The sequence below is a fragment of the Anneissia japonica genome, unplaced genomic scaffold, assembly GCF_011630105.1.
Source record: "Anneissia japonica isolate Jap-2015-1 unplaced genomic scaffold, ASM1163010v1 scaffold2878_len565122_cov162, whole genome shotgun sequence".
Lineage (NCBI taxonomy): Eukaryota > Metazoa > Echinodermata > Crinoidea > Comatulida > Comatulidae > Anneissia > Anneissia japonica.
In genome coordinates this window covers 259,261-275,875 of record NW_022758092.1, presented here as the reverse complement: position 1 = coordinate 275,875, position 16,615 = coordinate 259,261, and the positions used below count along the sequence as shown (strand labels likewise).

Sequence of the window (16,615 nt, the reverse complement as noted above, 5' to 3'; positions counted from 1 at the left end):
TATAAAAATATAAATATATATAAATACATATACAAATATATATATATAAATAAATATACAAATAAATATACAAACAAATATATAAATAAATATATAAATAATTACAGTATATATATATATAATAATACAGTATATATATATAAATAAATAAATATATATACACAAATAAGTATATAAAAATAAATGTATAAATAAATATATAATAAATATATGCATATATATATAAAAATGAATATAGAATAATAATATATATATATATAATAATCAATATTAAAAAAAAAAGAAAAAAATATAAAAAAGAATATTAATACCATCCTCGGTTCAGGGTGTGTTAAAGGTCTCTCTCACTACAGTCAAACTAGGGTGCCTATTATTAGTATGTGTGTGATGCATTTTCAAGCAGATATTACTCCAACTCTTTCCTTAAACCAGGTTCACATTTCCATGACAAACGATTCGTTAAAGTGACTAAAAGATGCAATCTGCTATGCTGCTTTTCTTTTGAAAAGTTTCCTATTTTTGTAAGCTAATCGCTTTTCTCTTTCTCTCACCCTTACTCTCTACTACTGGTCATATATATGCAAATATGAAATTTAAACAAATCTATGTACTCTACATGCAAGTGAGTTTATAGGCTGCAATGCAGCAAATCAAGATAAATAGGCCATTATGCTTACATTAAAGATAAAAATATTGTTTGCAAAATTAAAATTAATTACATCACTCCTTAGAGTCAGCTTAATAAAAAATGATAAATTCAATCTCACCTGTTGCATTTTCTCTTTCTCATTTCGTTCATTATTTTCTGGTTTCCTCTTGAAAATACCTGCTCCAGTTTGAAACGGATTTCTGACAATGAAATATTTAACTACTTCTACATCTTCCATGGTGATCCTTTTTGCTTCATCCTCTAACACACTTTTGACTGGCAAACATGCAAGTTCACCATCAGATCTATTTATATCACTTCTTCAGGGCCACCTCTTTGGTTTTTTTCTTGATGGCACCTATTTCACTTTGGAACTGATTTTGACAATGAATGCTTTAAGCTCTTTCACAACTTCCTCACTGAATGTTCCTTCTTCTTCTAAAATTCTGTTTACTTTACTTTACAACACATGAACCTAGGACTGCTAATAGCGCTTATATCACTGTCCTACTTGTAGCTGACAATCCCTTTGTTAAGACAAACATAGACACACGATGCTTTACACAAACTAAATCTCAATATGAGATTTAGGGAGTGGAATTGTTTTTGTCGTGAGAAAAAATCCTGCAACTGACAGGAATTGAACCCAGGATCTTGGGATTGGAAGGCAAGCATCTTAACCACCAAGCCATTAACTCCACTCTGTTGATTTGAACAACCTAAGTACAACCTCAGCTCCTAGCTAAAAGCCAACTTTGTTTAAAATAAAAAAAATTCACTCACATGTTTCATCTTCTTTTTCTCACTCTCTTCATTATTATCTGGTTTTCTCTTGACAGCAGTGTCTCCATTTTGAAACTGATTTTTAAGAATGAATTCTTTAACTTCTTCTACAACTTCCGTGCTCAGTTTTCCTTCTTCCTCTAAGATTCTACTAACCTGAGACAACGTAAGTACACTATACAAAAACAAAATATAAAATCTGTGAATAATTATTTCAATAAATGCATAAGAAATTAATATTTTATACAGCCACACAAAAAATAAATTCTAAAATCGCCTTCACTTCATGTCAGTCATCTTTTGTTGATGATTTTTCTTAATGTTCCTTTTCTCTTTTGGAGAAACCAAACCTGTGAATGAGTGTCTTTCTCTGCTTTTGCTGCCCCCTAGAATTGTACTGCATTATTAGTGGTGTAACTGTGTGTGTGTGTGTGGGGGGGGGGGTTATGGTGAATGAGACCCCTATTTTTGTTCAATGGCTAACAAAATATTAGTAAATTAATAGTAACAAATGGCAATATAAGTTACTTTAGAGAATAACCAGTAATTTATGGTAGTCATTCCCATCGATATGATGCATAAGGTTCAGTTGATGTAATAATTTCGATTCAGTACCTCCCTTTTCAAAATCCTGTATATGCCACTGTTGATGTTTCTTTTCTTTGCGAAACACTTTTTCTTTGTTTGTCCAAATGAATAAAATAAATTTTAAAAACAAGTAAATAAAACCTTCAATTATTCATTTAAAAGAACAACTTGTTGTTATTGTTGCTGCTGCTTCTGCTGTTGTTTTTGACAAGCATACGTTATCCTTGGTAAATTTTTTAATTATTGAGTTATCTACTGTACCTGTGTAACCGAATTCCATTTGAAGCTAACATGTTTTTGCCACCCTGCTCTCTATTGAGCAGCACCACTGCATCAGTCACATTCAGGCCCACTTGATTTAAACTCTGTAAAATAAACATATTTTATATGCCCATATATAGTCATGACGTGCCTATACATGGTCATGTTGTGATGTCAACATGACCATATTAGGCACTTCACAATATAAAAATTTGATAGTCTGGACACATAATCTATGTTGAAAAAAATAAGTTACTATGATGACCCAATATTTCGGCTGTTATTTTTTATTACAGAAGAGGGAAATATTTTTATTATAACACCTGCTATCACATTGCCATTATTTCCCACTTCACTATCGAGTACTAATGCCTTCTACAAAGCCATCTGAGCCTTCTACAATGCTGTGCTGTAACACCCACATATCCATTTAATTTTCATACTGTCTGTGTTGTAAGAAACACCTCAATTAACCAAATAGAGGGCAACAATTTTTATAGTATGTTACAGTAACATTTTCCAATTACGAACCTCCCGATTAAGAGCTCTCGATTTTACTCTATTTCGAAATGAAAACATGTTCGGATGGAGGGTTACGTAATTCTGAGATATTACCAACGGCAGCGCTATTGGTACTGAGCTAGCTGTATGAACTAGTTGTTAATTTCTAGACAGCAATGATTATTGTGTTATTTCGTCTGGAAGTCGTTGTTCTTAACTGTTTGTTCGGTTTTGGTAGAAGTTGATTATTGTGTTCCGGACCAAATAAAAAGTCCGGAATTCGGAATAAGGAGGTCCGGTTTTCGGAAAGTATTTTATTAAAAATGGTATTGGGACTTGAAAAAAATTTTGGTTTAGCGTGAAATCTGGTTTTCTGGGCATTAGGAATTCAAAGATTCCACTATTATACCTACTACAAATGCCCACAACAGAATAAGCATCTTCTACGAAGCCTTTCGGGGCTACTACAATGCTATAATGTCCATGCATCCATTGTTATTATTATAAAGCCAAAAAAAAAAATGTTGTGTTGCCCTTAAATGGAAAAAAATTGAGATCGCTGGTTGGTTGGAATTTTTTGTAATACCTGAAATATGATAGGCCTCAAACTGCAGTTCCTATATGAAGACCTAGGCCTCCTAGGTACACCAATAGAATGGTGGCAAGCTTAGCCAAACAAAAAATAATATTCAAAGTAGCAACAATGGAATAAATACTAACCAAGTGTATATTGAAATAAATTCAACAAAAATAAATCAAAGAAAGATTTATTTGGCTCCCAAATTTTGATGGTTCCAATGTGCTCCAAAAATCTTCATGCACTGCTTTTATAAAACACTTAATTCTTGTGGAAAGTAATAAGGCCAGGTCTATAGCAAACCTGGGAGTGTTTGAATGCATTATTACAATGAATGTGAAATTGATATTTGGAAAAAAAGGTAATTCTAGTATGGGAAAAAATTCAGAAACATCGATAATAAAAAATCAAGAAATCAGTCAAAAATTAAATGTATCACCAGTCTGTGTCTCGCTGGATAAATTATTTGATTGATTGTTGTTTGTTTTTCTTACTTCTGCCGTTTCCATGACACTGGTCCCACTTGTGACAACATCCTCCACAATCAAGCACTTATCTCCTTTTCCAAAAATTCCTTCAATCATCTTTTTAGTTCCATAGTCTTTGGCTTCTTTTCTACGAATCAGCATTGGTTTGTTGTATTTCACAGCCATGCACTAAAAGAAAGTAATGTCAAAATATCACTGAATATAAAATACCTATAATAAAACAATTACATTTCTTTCACATATAGAGCACACACTAAACATAGCTTTTACCATTTAATGTTTTAAATTTAAATAATTTAAATAAAATCCAAATTGATATTTTCATGTATTGCTTTATCGCATAATACTATATCACCCCACATCAGCAATCTTTATACAAGGGCATATAACATCATCAATATAATACAAGATTTTCTACCAACAATTACAACTTTTAGTGCTCTGTGCACATCACATATGAGGCGTTTTTCTGTTTTTTTTGGGGATCCGAAATTATGGACCAAGTTTTCTGATGACCTAAAGACCAGGCCTGGGATTTATCAATCTCAGCTTAGCAAAAGTAAGTCAAAAAACATAAGATGACCCAAAGCTAATCTTAAGATGATTTATCAAACCAATAGCAAAATCTTAATGTAAAAGTCGTCTTAGGTGGCGCATGCGTACAATTGACTTCTTATTTTTAAGAAATTTAAAGCTTAAAGCCATATTGATAAATCGGACTTAAGCAAAAAAACAGACTTAAGACAAATTTAGCTGATTTCTAGTTTGATAAATCCGGCCCCAGGTATTCAACTTTTGTTTTTGTATTTTTTACAACTTACGGTAGCTAGAGGCAATGCAGTGTATGGCACGCCACATAAATGATTGAATTCTATATCAGCTCCAACTGAATGCCACAGGAGTTCTGAAACTTTTTGCTGAAAGTAACAATAAGATAATCATGGTAAAATTTGATTATATAAAAAGTGCATGCACGCTGGCTACGATTGCTATCCCAGAAACACCATCACTGACCAAAAAATGAAAATTTACTTTATATTATATTCATATTCTCCACATTATAAGGTCATTTACTGGAATCGACTTATTATTGCTTAATATGAGTAACACTGTTATGGCTCCTCTACAATACTGCCACATTCTAATATGTTAATTGATACTCAGTTAAAAATTAGCAACAGTACACTGGTTAGGCCAAAAAAAGAATATTGTGTTGCCCTCCGAGGCTGAACAAAATTTTCCAAAAAATCGGGTCGGCATTTTTTAAAAATTTTGTTCATAGGTCTTCCTTTCACTCAAGTACAAATTCGAGAAATACCACTTTCAAAATTAACATCTACAACATAACAAATAGAAGCGTCGATTTGGCACACAAAAATAATCACTTTGGGAGAGGACGTCCTAGGCGTTGTTGCTATGGATCTGAGATAGGGTTTTCGCATTATGCCAAAAGTTTGTTACCAAGCACATTAATTGTTCCGTAATTGTTCAGAGAGGGCACATTTTTAATCGGATGCTAATTGTTACGCGTAGACTTAAAATCGCGCGGCGTACGCCGGTGGTCAAAGTTCAAAAGATTTCACTTTTACAAGAGGGTGGAAATCGCAGAGAATGCTATCTTGTGTTTATAATGCTGCATTCATTAGAACTAGTGAAGTTGGTGTTTCCCAATTCACAACTTGTGAAATGCGTTCAATGAGCATAGGTATTTATTGCAATTAGTTTATTAAGTTATACTATTTCAGAAAAATAAGTCTTTTATTTGCAACCCAACATATTTATTGCAATTTGTTTAAGTAATATTATTTCAGATTTAAAAGTGTTTTCGTATGTTTTATTTTCGCACACATTGCAAAAGTGACAGCAGCCATTTAGCGTTTGTCTAATTAATGCACACTTCTTGTGTACTCGCATGTTGTGAAATCAGTTTTCACAAGTTCTATTAAACGCAGCATGAGATCATTGCTAGCTAGGGTAGGTAGGCCTAGGCTAGGTGGGCCAACCGAGCCCGAGCCCTAAGGAAGGGCCGCCTAATTAGGCCTATCTATACGCATACGGTTCTTATCTTACCATTATTTCAGGATAACTCACGATTACTCTGAGATCAAAGTAAACTGGAGATTCTATCCCGCTCTTCAGAGTGAACTTGCCAAATTTTAGAGCATTTATTTCGAAAAGATCCACGATCAGTTTTCTAGCCGGCTCCATATTGATGTGTTTGTGTGCGGCTACACAGTGTACTGTATCAACATTCCACATGTGCTTTTAGATTTTGACCTACGACCTCAAAATATGTATGGAACGCAATTAGCGCACAATATTGTTGTTACATAGTGTGGACAACGTGCTGCCAAGTTCGTAGTTATGAAAAGTTTAACGACGAACATAGCAACACGGACTAAGACTGTAACCCAGGCATAAACATTTGCCAACCCAGTCGTTTCGTAACCACTTATAGCTGGCCCCTATATATCATCAGAGTAATCAGGGGCGTATGCTGGGAGGTGCGAGGGGTGCACCGCACCGCCCCCATACCTGTCAACCTTGAGAAAATTCGAGTAAGAGCAGGTGACACATACTGAGTGCCGAAGGTACGAACAGTGGCCGGGGCCCGGGGACCGCCAAAGGCTCCTTGTCGGGCTCAACCCTTTGGGTTAAATGGCATAGGCCTATTTAATCGATATTAATGATCTTAGATACAATAGTTATTGAAACATGGAGGTAGATGTTTTGATAATGGATTAGTTACTGTATATATAAATTGATTAAATTGAAAAAGAAACAAAATTTACTCAAATTTTAAGATAAGGGTAAGTTTTGCCGGTGTTTGGAATGAAAGAATGCGTAAGACTTAAGACAGTTTTCCTCTAGGCGAATTTATTCGCGCGAAACGAATTTTCTGAGCTCTGATTGGTTGCGCATTTTTTCGCTTCTAAAACCTGATAGAATTGAATGCGCATGCGCATGAACCGACGCTTTCGATTCGATAGTGGAAAACAGCCTTTACGTACAGGATGACGGTCAGGCCGCCCCCCCCCCCCCCCCCCCCCCACAAAAAAAAGACAAAAATGTTTCGTTGGTGTAGTTCCTTGCTATCTACTACAGTATGGAAAATGTGCAGGGCAGCAAATAGAACTCGATTAGCAAGCAAAAGTAAAACATAATAAAAACTCATTTTTTACCCCAAATATGAATACACACTACAGTAATCGAAATAAATACAGTGTATTCTTTCCTTCCTATTGCGTGACGTTCCTAATGTGCCCTCGTACGGCCGTTGTTTTTTCCTCTAGGCGAACTCGGCCAATTCATTATTTAACATGTAATTGAATAGATCACCCATTATTTATATATAATGCATTTACGTCAAAACGATTATATGTAAATAATTACCAAAATAGTTTTTTGGTAGTTGCGTCCCCGGTGACATTGTGAGAGCATGGTGAAGGCTGGTTACGATTTGGTGGCGTATCTAGACGTCTTGAAATAGGGTGGGGGCCGATAGGGAGACAAGTTGAGGGGCGGCGCTAATTCGCAAAATAAGGTGATTTTTAACTACTTCTGATCTGAAGACAATAGTTCTTTATTCCGAACTTTATTCGGAAAATTAATCTCAAAATCGAGTTGCCGTCCCCGGTGTTGTCAGTGACGTCGTATGATTTGTGTGCGATTTTTACCAATTCACCCTAAAGTAAAAAAATAGTTGAGCCATGTTGTACCTTGCAAATCAACCCAGAAACCCGGTAGTTTGTTGAGGCTATGGTGAAGGCTGGTTACGATTTGGTGGTACATCGATTGAGTATTTTCATTCATCTGGAAATGTAATTCAGTGACGTATGTAAATGTCTTGAAATGAGGGTTGATGGGGGCACGAAGGTGAAGTAAGTCGGGGTGGATAATCAGTTGAGGGGTGCTAATTCGCAAAATTCGCAATGGAACTGTTTATCATCTTCATACCTTCCGACGAAAACTGACCCTACCAGCGTCACCACGGCGTCCCCACCGATCGGTCTAACGTGTCTTGCTATGTGGGTGTTTTATAGATTATTGAGAATGGTAATATCACCGAAAAAATAGATAAATTTATAAAATGACAGTTGAATGACCACCAAAGACAACTAAAGACAAAATAGTTCGTTATTAGAAGTTATTTAGTATAATATAACTTTATTCGGAAAATTAATCTCAAAATCGAGTTGTCGTCCCCGGCGTTGTCAGTGACGTCGTATGATTTGTGTCCGATTTTTACCAATTAACCCCTAAGTAAATAATAATTGAGCCTTGTGGTACCTTATTATTTCTTTATGAACTAAGTCTCATTCAGCTTAATATTTACTTGGCAAATTTATTGTACAATCTTGCCAGGAGCAAGAAATAAAATAAATATTATGGACTCATAACAGAAAACTGCTCTTATTATATTATATTTCATATCTAAAAGTGCAGTGTAAATATGAATTATTTTCAGTCATGTGTAGAATCCAGAACTTAACAGCGGAGCTCATTTTCGGCCACATTGAAGCAACATTCTTTCTCAATTCCTTTCCAATCGCTACAGTACAAATCCACCCAATTATAATTTAAGATTGATTTAATAATAAAATAATTACAGATAAGCCCATATTTCCTATTTCTTTGGTAGATGTGTATAGTTGAGCCATGTTATACCTTGCAAATCAACCCAGAAACCCGGTAGTTTGTTGAGGCTATGGTGAAGGCTGGTTACGATTTGGTGGTACATCGATTGAGTATTTTCATTCATCTGGAAATGTAATTCAGTGACGTATGTAAATGTCTTGAAATGAGGGTTGATGGGGGCGCGAAGGTGAAGTAAGTCGGGGTGGATAATCAGTTGAGGGGTGCTAATTCGCAAAATTCGCAATGAAACTGTTTATCATCTTCATACCTTCCGACGAAAACTGACCCTACCGGCGTCACCACGGCGTCCCCATCGATTGGTCTAACGTGTCTTGCTATGTTGGTGTTTTATAGATTATTGAGAATGGTAATATCACCGAAAAAATAGATAAATTTATAAAATGCACATCGATTGAGTATTTTCATTCATCTGGCTATGCAAGTCAGTAGCGTATCTAGATGACTTGAAATGGGTGGAGGGGGGGTGGGGGGGGGGGGGCTCGATGATCAAAATAAGGTGATTGTTAACTACTTAATTGACTGCGATTTGAAACCAGTGTCAGTATAATCTTAGGTAAGCATGTGGTTAACATAAAGCAATAATTTAGTCCAATGAAACTGTTTTCATCTTGATACCTTCCAACGGAAATTGACCCTACCGGCGTCCCCACCGATCGATCTAACGTGACGTTGTTATGTGGGTGTTTTATAGATTATTGAGAATGGTAATATCATCGAAAAGATAGATAAAATGAAAGTTATATGACCAATAAAGACAACTGAAGACAATAGTTTATCATTAGAAGTTATTTAGTATAACTATATTCGGAAAATTAATCTCAAAATCGAGTTGCCGTCCCCGGCGTTGTCAGTGACGTCGTATGATTTGTGTGCGATATTTACCAATTAACCCCTAAGAAAAAAAATAGTTGCGCCATGTAGTAACTTGCAAATCAACCCAGAAACCTGGTAATTTGTACTTTCATTCATCTGGCCATGTAAGTCAGTGGCGTATCTAGATGTCTTGAAATGGGGGGGGGGAGGCGCGAAGGTGAAGTGTGGGGGCTTGCTTATGTTAACCACATGCTTACCTAGATTATGCTGACACTGGTTTAAAATCACGGTGAAGTAGTAAGAAATCACCTAAAATCATCTTAATTTGCCACCCCCCCCCCCTTTCAAGACATCTAGATACGCCACTGCGGTGGGGTTCCAGGCTTCACCCCCTGGAAGCCAAAGATATTTGATGAATTATGGCGAATTTTTATTACTTATTTGATAGGCATCAAGCTACTATAATGAGACTTCATGTAGGCTATGTTTTCTAATGTCTAAATCAGCTTCCAAAACCAAAACATTTTGAATAAAACAAGAAACAAACAATTTGCAATGTAACCATCTAATTTACTTTCAAATTCTCTTTTTTAAAAGTGAAATTCTACAGTTTGGAAATTTTGCACGAAATATGTCAACCACGATGTCAAGGTCGAGGTTGCTTCCCCTATCGCGATGTATTCCAAGCATCATGAGGCTATCCAAACGAGCATTTGTCATAACAGAACTATTTTTAATTAGTCTCATTGAACTATTATTATTATTATTAATGTGATGAAAACTTAACACAAATAGTTCAATGAAAACAATATGGTCGTAACGAACATTACATGCAAACATTTTGTTTAATTTGTTTATTCCCAGACAAAATTTACTCGTCTTCCCCGACATAAAGTTCTAAGGCATCTAATGATGTACAGCACTTACTCTTCAAGCATAAATAATTATGGTCACAAGACACTAAAATGAAGAATGAATTAGAGGTTTTCGGAAACATAAATATACTTTATTCACACAAAAATATATGAAACTCTTTCAAAACCTTTCTCAACGTGAATGAAGTTTACTTCTATATTCTGTCATTAACATCATCAATACAAAGTAAACCTTCCTATTTACATTACATTGCATGCATATTAGGCTACTGTAAGTCATGAACATAATATAATAATATAACATATAATAATAATAATAATAATAATAATAAGCTGGCTGGCCTTTATAGATTCCGAATTCTTAAACTTTTAGAAAGTTTAACTGCCATTGATTCCTAGGACTTTCAAGTAGAATCTCAAAGTACTTTCTATATAAACAGTAACTCGATTCAGTAATAAACTCTAGGCTGTTAGAAAACATTGTCATTCATTTTCCTTTCCAAAAAAGTAGCTAATCCCATGTCCTAACTTGGACCTATTTCATAACACCTCAATGTAAGGGCGTCTACTTTACGGCACTACTCCGGTTAGGCCCTACAATGTGATTTCAACATGATTCAACCAACAATAACTTAAGATTTGAATTGTGATCAACATTTATTTACAATAGCCTACAATTATCACAAACACGCCACAAAAATACTCAAATATCTGTTGCTCTGAGTAGACGTACAGTATCTGTAACATCGTGTTTATAAGCCTAACGTCTTCGGGAATGTCCTAAACATTTTAAAAAACAACATTACAGTACAATGACAATCACAAGTAATCTGCCAGTCAATTAGATTAAAATTGTGAACACTATGAATAATGTTTTTTTTAAAATTAAGTATACAAAAGCCTTAGATTTAAAAAAAATTATAATATGACAATCAATTAGCTTAAAATCAAATAACAAATAATATTGTAACACTATAAATTAGTATTTTTGTGAGATTTATCACACAGGATGCCCTCTAAAATACCAGCTTCTCAAATATATATGAAGTTACAATTATGAAGATTTTGCCATCAATTCAAACAGCACATCTTGCCATAAATTAGATCACCACTATTCCAATGCAAGTAACAAACGAAGTGTTACAGTTAATTATCAACAAGCTATCACATTTGGTATTTTTGGATGATCACTGAATGCTTTTTGTCAAATGTAAATTTTAGAAGGCAGACTTGTAGATTTATTTAGGAAATTATGTCAATCACTGAATGATTTTCATCAAATGTAAATTTTAGAATTTTTTAATGAATTTATTTAGGAAATTGTGACCAAAAAATGATTCTCATATTACAAATAGGTAAATGCTAGAAACAGTGCTTAAATTTACGGAAAAAATGATGTTGTAAACGTAACAAGCATAGCCTATCAACAAAAAGTCCCTTTACAGTTGTGATATGAACAAAGCTAGTCTAAACATGACCAACTTTTTTAAAGGTGGTGATGGTCAAATACGATCCTAGATAAAACGAAACTGATAGCAATGCAAATTTGGGAAATTCTAGAGTAAAATATTTGTACTGTTTAATGAAATCATTTAGGCATATTTTCAGCTACTGAAAGTGTACTGATCCCTTATATTAACTTTACTTCCAGGTGCTCCTGTGACTATCTGAAACACTCTACAGTATTTAACTCTACACTTCTAGTTTTCCCAAATGTTGCAAAAAAATAAGTGCACTTACGAATGCTGCGCTGAGACTGGGGATATCCACTGAAAGTTATCAAATCATAGGCACATTTTTACCAATACAAATACAGATACTCTGGTGCATTTTCAACTGGACTATATGACGTTGGGAAATGCGATCTTATTTCACACTCCATTAGTCTGACGATCAATAAAGCTATTCAACAACCATTCAGACGTATCCATCCGCACAAAGTGCCAGAAGTAAAAGCAATGATCTGGGAGATGGTAGATCAGTAGATTATTAGACCATCGAAAAGTGCTTATGCAAGCCCTATAGTAATTGTCTCAAAGAAAGATGTATCACTCAGGCTGTGTATTGACTACTGCAAGTTGAATGCTGTTACTGTTAAAGACTCTTTTCGCCTACCATGCATAGACAAGGTTTTGGATATCTAAGGCGGGGCTAAGTATTTCTCTACTCTTGATCTGGCTCACGGGTACTACCAAGTCGTCATGTATGAAGAATCTATCGAGAAAACAGCTTTCAGGGTGCTGTGGGGCCTTTATGAGTATCTTAGAATGCCTCAAGGATTAAGTAATGCAGCTAATACTTTTCAGAGAGTAATGGTATTGTTATTCGCAGACATGAATTTAACGGAACTTGTCTTGTACCTAGATGACATCTTGATCTCCTCGACCATAGAAGAATACTTATTGGATCTGGAGAGGGTTTTAAGCAGACTGGCAGATTGTGGCCTAAAGTTAAAAGGCAAGAAGTGCGATTTACTTCAGAACCAGGTAGAATATCTCGGGCACATTGTGAATGCGCAAAGGGTGCAAGTAACAAAAGAGAGAGTCTGCAGAATTAAGGAATAACCCACACCAACACCAGGAAAGGAGGTCAGTTCATTTGTAGGCCTAGCGTCCTATTATAGGAGATTTATTAATGGGTTTGTGGATTAGTGGGGGGGGGGGGAGACACTGAAAATGAAGCATTTGAGCACCTGAAGACTGTATTAAGTTCTGCCCTATCCTGACTTCCAACAGGATTTTGTTCCCAAAGTAGATGCTTTGTTTAAAGGATTGGGAGACAGCATCCCATTACGTATGCTAGCTGAGGTCTGAGAGGAGCGGAGAAAAACTACAATGACCTGTCCAGTTTTAAGGTTGAGCTTCTTGCATTAAAATGGGCAGTAACTGAGGAATTCAGCTCCTATCTTCTCAGCAACAAGCGCATTGTGTACACGGACCATAATCCACTTGTACATTTAGAAACGGCTAAAGCCAGGTCCAAAGAAACTTCTGATTTATAACTAATACTAGAGCCAAATGCAGTGTTGACGGCAGTAACCTACCTGTGCATGAGCTAATGGTTGCAGAACGACATTGGATAGTCGAGGCTCAGAAAGCACTTAAAGAATAGAAGTCACTCTTCTAGGATAAATGGTATAATCTGTGTTGACGCACCGGCAATAAGAGGCTATCATACGACCAAGCCTATCCTTTACTGCTTCCAAGATGTTATTATTTTTCCTACCTGATTACCTGACAAGTTTATGAGACTGGATACTGTGGTGTTGCTACGACAGCAGCGAATGGGACGCGATTCTGGATAAAGGATACTACTAGCTAAATCAAAGAGCGTTTGAACACAAAGCTGAAGACCACCATTTCATTACACTGCATGCAACTACTTCGGGCCATGTGAAAATCCGACGAAAAGAAACAGCCAAGCATTATGGAGTTATTTTCACCTGTCAGTGTTTGGTAACCTGTGCCGTACATTTGAGATAGCAGTAGACTGCTAAGCACAAAAAATTCATCTAAGTTTTTAGATGATTCTATGTTTAGAGCTTAGGGAAATGGTAGCTGGATGGAACAAGGATCAGTTAAAAGAGTATTGCGCTGAGGAACAAATCAACTGGAGATTCACAATTCCACTACCATCGCACCATAACAGTTGTGCAGAAGCACTTATCAAGAGCTGTAAACGTGCATTGAAAAAAGCAGTAGGTTATCAACGACTAACTTCATTTGAGCTTTATACTTATTTTCAGGAGGTTGCAAACTTGGTCAACAAGAGACCAATCAGAAGAAAGTTAAATGGCCCTGTAAACGGCTCATATATTTGTACAAATGACATCCTGCTGAGACGATCATCAAGTCTTGTTCCTCAAGATCCATTCCGGGAAACAAAGAACAAGCACAAATGGGTAGAATTTGTGGTAAAGAGATGTCTATCCTGGGAAAAGATGTGTGTAATGCAATAATGCTGAAAACAGCAAATGGTAATTATACACGTCAGCTAACTAAGTTGAAAGTTATCTGTCCTGTTAAAGGGTACGAGTAAATATTGAAAATGTTGATGCATATTCCTTGCATTGTAGGGGAGGATGTTTCGCCAAGAAACTGAGCATGTGGGTGCACCTATCACGGCATCAGAAATTCAGGATTGCACATCATGAAGGTTTTGATGTCTTTTTTGTGGTTACTAATGACTCCATTCATAATTGTCATGAAGACTTTATAATATACACTGATTTAATAACTCAATTGATGATCTGTACCTAAATTGACGTGTAGTTGAGACTGCAATTTTCACGACCTTGAACGGCCGCTAGGCAGATTATGATGAATTATGGATTTTACATATGCTACAGGAGTATCTCAATACTTGTTTCCTATGATTGAGCCAAACCCCCACCAACTTTATTTTCTCATACTAGTCAAGGATAAAAAGCAAGAAGACAGAAATACCAACCTGCGTCAAGTTTACAAATCAATTACCAAGAACTATTTGATTTATCTGGATGAACTTTGTTGGGGAACCTACATGGAGAAAGTACGATTCGAAAAATTGAATTGAGCAAAATAAAAGTTGTGTAGTTCACACACGTCTGGATCACCCGTGAATTGTAAAGAATCATCTAACTGGAGAACGGAAGAGCAAGAGAAGTGAAGTATCTCAAACATTAAGTATCTCTAACATTAGCTAAGACTTTGAAGAAGTGATGTTGGTGCTACCAGTCTGAAAGTAAAGATGGCTTCAAGTAATAAGGACCTTTGTACAGAGAAAATATACATCATTACCAATTCTGAGGAAGTTGAAAGAAGATACGGAAAGCTGTGCTGGCTCCAGATAGAAATACCAACATATGTCAAGTTTACAAATTAATCTCCAAGAACTGTTAAATTCATCTGGATGAACTTTGTTAGGGAACCTACATGGAGAATATATGAAATCTTTCCAAATGCAAGTTGTGTAATTCAGACCCGTATGATCACACATGGATCTTAGGAAATCATCTAACTGCAGGATGGAAGAGCAAGTGTATTATCCCAAAGCATTAGCTGAAGGACAAGAGTTTGAAGAAGTGATGTTAGTACAACCCGTTTCCAGTCTGAAAGTAAGATGTCTCCAAGTAATAAGGACCTCTGTAAATATATCTATCCATCACTTACCAATTCTGGGAACGTTGAAAGATGAGTTAATGCTGGCTGCAGATTTAAACAGACTAGTAAGAGATGTTTATGAAAGTAGTTTACAGGCAACCAGCTGTAGCTTGCTTTACCGTAAGAATTACCTTCCAATCCCAGGGTCCTGGGTTCAATTCCTGTAGAACTTCTACTGCAACCAGTATAAAGATAAACTTAATGTTTATAATTTATTATACAAAGTTAGCCTAAACTAACATCGAAGGTCTAACTCTAAACATAAGGTGGTGCAAGTACAATCCAGACACAACCTATATGACCATCTAAACCCTCGAAGAGGCATGTGTGGCAAAATGGCTAAGTTGTAGCAAAAATTGGAATTATTGGTATTTTCATATACGTATATAGTATGTAATCTTTAAAATAAGGAGTTATTCATTGAAATGGGACATTTCAATCCTAAGTTATTGGAAAGTGAAAGTACAGCAATCTTAGAGTCAAGATAAACACGATTTTGAGTAATGGCCTTCCAAAGTTATTTGTGCATACATTGTTTAATAGAAATAACTATCAAAATAACATTAAATAAATGATTAGTTGACCATTTGTATAACTAATACTTTGGGACATGGTTAATACAATTAAACTGTTGATCAATATCCATTACTTACCAATTCTGGAAATGCTGGAAGATGACTTAATGCTAGCCCAAGACTTACTTGCCAAATACAGGTTTATGCAAAGGTGTAAAGATCACACCTGTATCTTAAGAGATCACCCAAAGGTACAAAAAAGTGGACAGTGCATGCAATCTTGCATTTCATAGATTTGGCCCTTACTAAGATGTTTGCTATACAGAGATGATGTAACACAGAAGTCACTGCTTGGTTGCAAGCTCAAATTCTGCCAGAGACACTTTCTTTGGTACAACTGAAACAGGGACTTTTTATTGAAGAGCTATGCTTGATATGATTAACATGTTATGTACATGTAACTGTATTTTGCATTTATGGTGATGCGCAGCATACCTAATTTATATATTAGTTGTTTCATAAATCACTTAAATCTAATTCATCAAGGCAGTCGTCAGTTGTGAATATTTGGGATGAGGATGGAGAATGATTTTTTGGTTTTGGTTTGCTAAAGGATTTTGCATTTTGTTTCTTGTTTTGAGGACCTTCAGAATTACATTTAGATGAGTTACTAAAACTGAATGCATTCAGTTTTCTGAATCATGCCGTTTGAATCATGTGACGTCTTATCACCAACATTATGGGCTGAATTTTTATCTTGACTTG

The 16,615-nt window shown here is 35.6% G+C and overlaps 1 protein-coding gene across 1 annotated transcript in view; it reads right to left on the bottom strand.

Annotated features, from left to right (window-relative positions):
- Positions 1–6,106, bottom strand: part of LOC117125012 (uridine 5'-monophosphate synthase-like) — an 8,792-nt gene extending 2,686 nt beyond the window's left edge. The window contains exons 1-5 of the mRNA XM_033271366.1: positions 5,918–6,106; positions 4,669–4,764; positions 3,854–4,015; positions 2,282–2,385; positions 1,433–1,607 (exon numbers count right to left, since the gene is read on the bottom strand). Coding sequence (XP_033127257.1) covers positions 1,433–1,607; positions 2,282–2,385; positions 3,854–4,015; positions 4,669–4,764; positions 5,918–6,106 — 726 coding nt within the window. The remainder of the gene's footprint in view (positions 1–1,432; positions 1,608–2,281; positions 2,386–3,853; positions 4,016–4,668; positions 4,765–5,917) is intronic.
- Between the last annotated feature and the right edge of the window lie 10,509 nt (positions 6,107–16,615).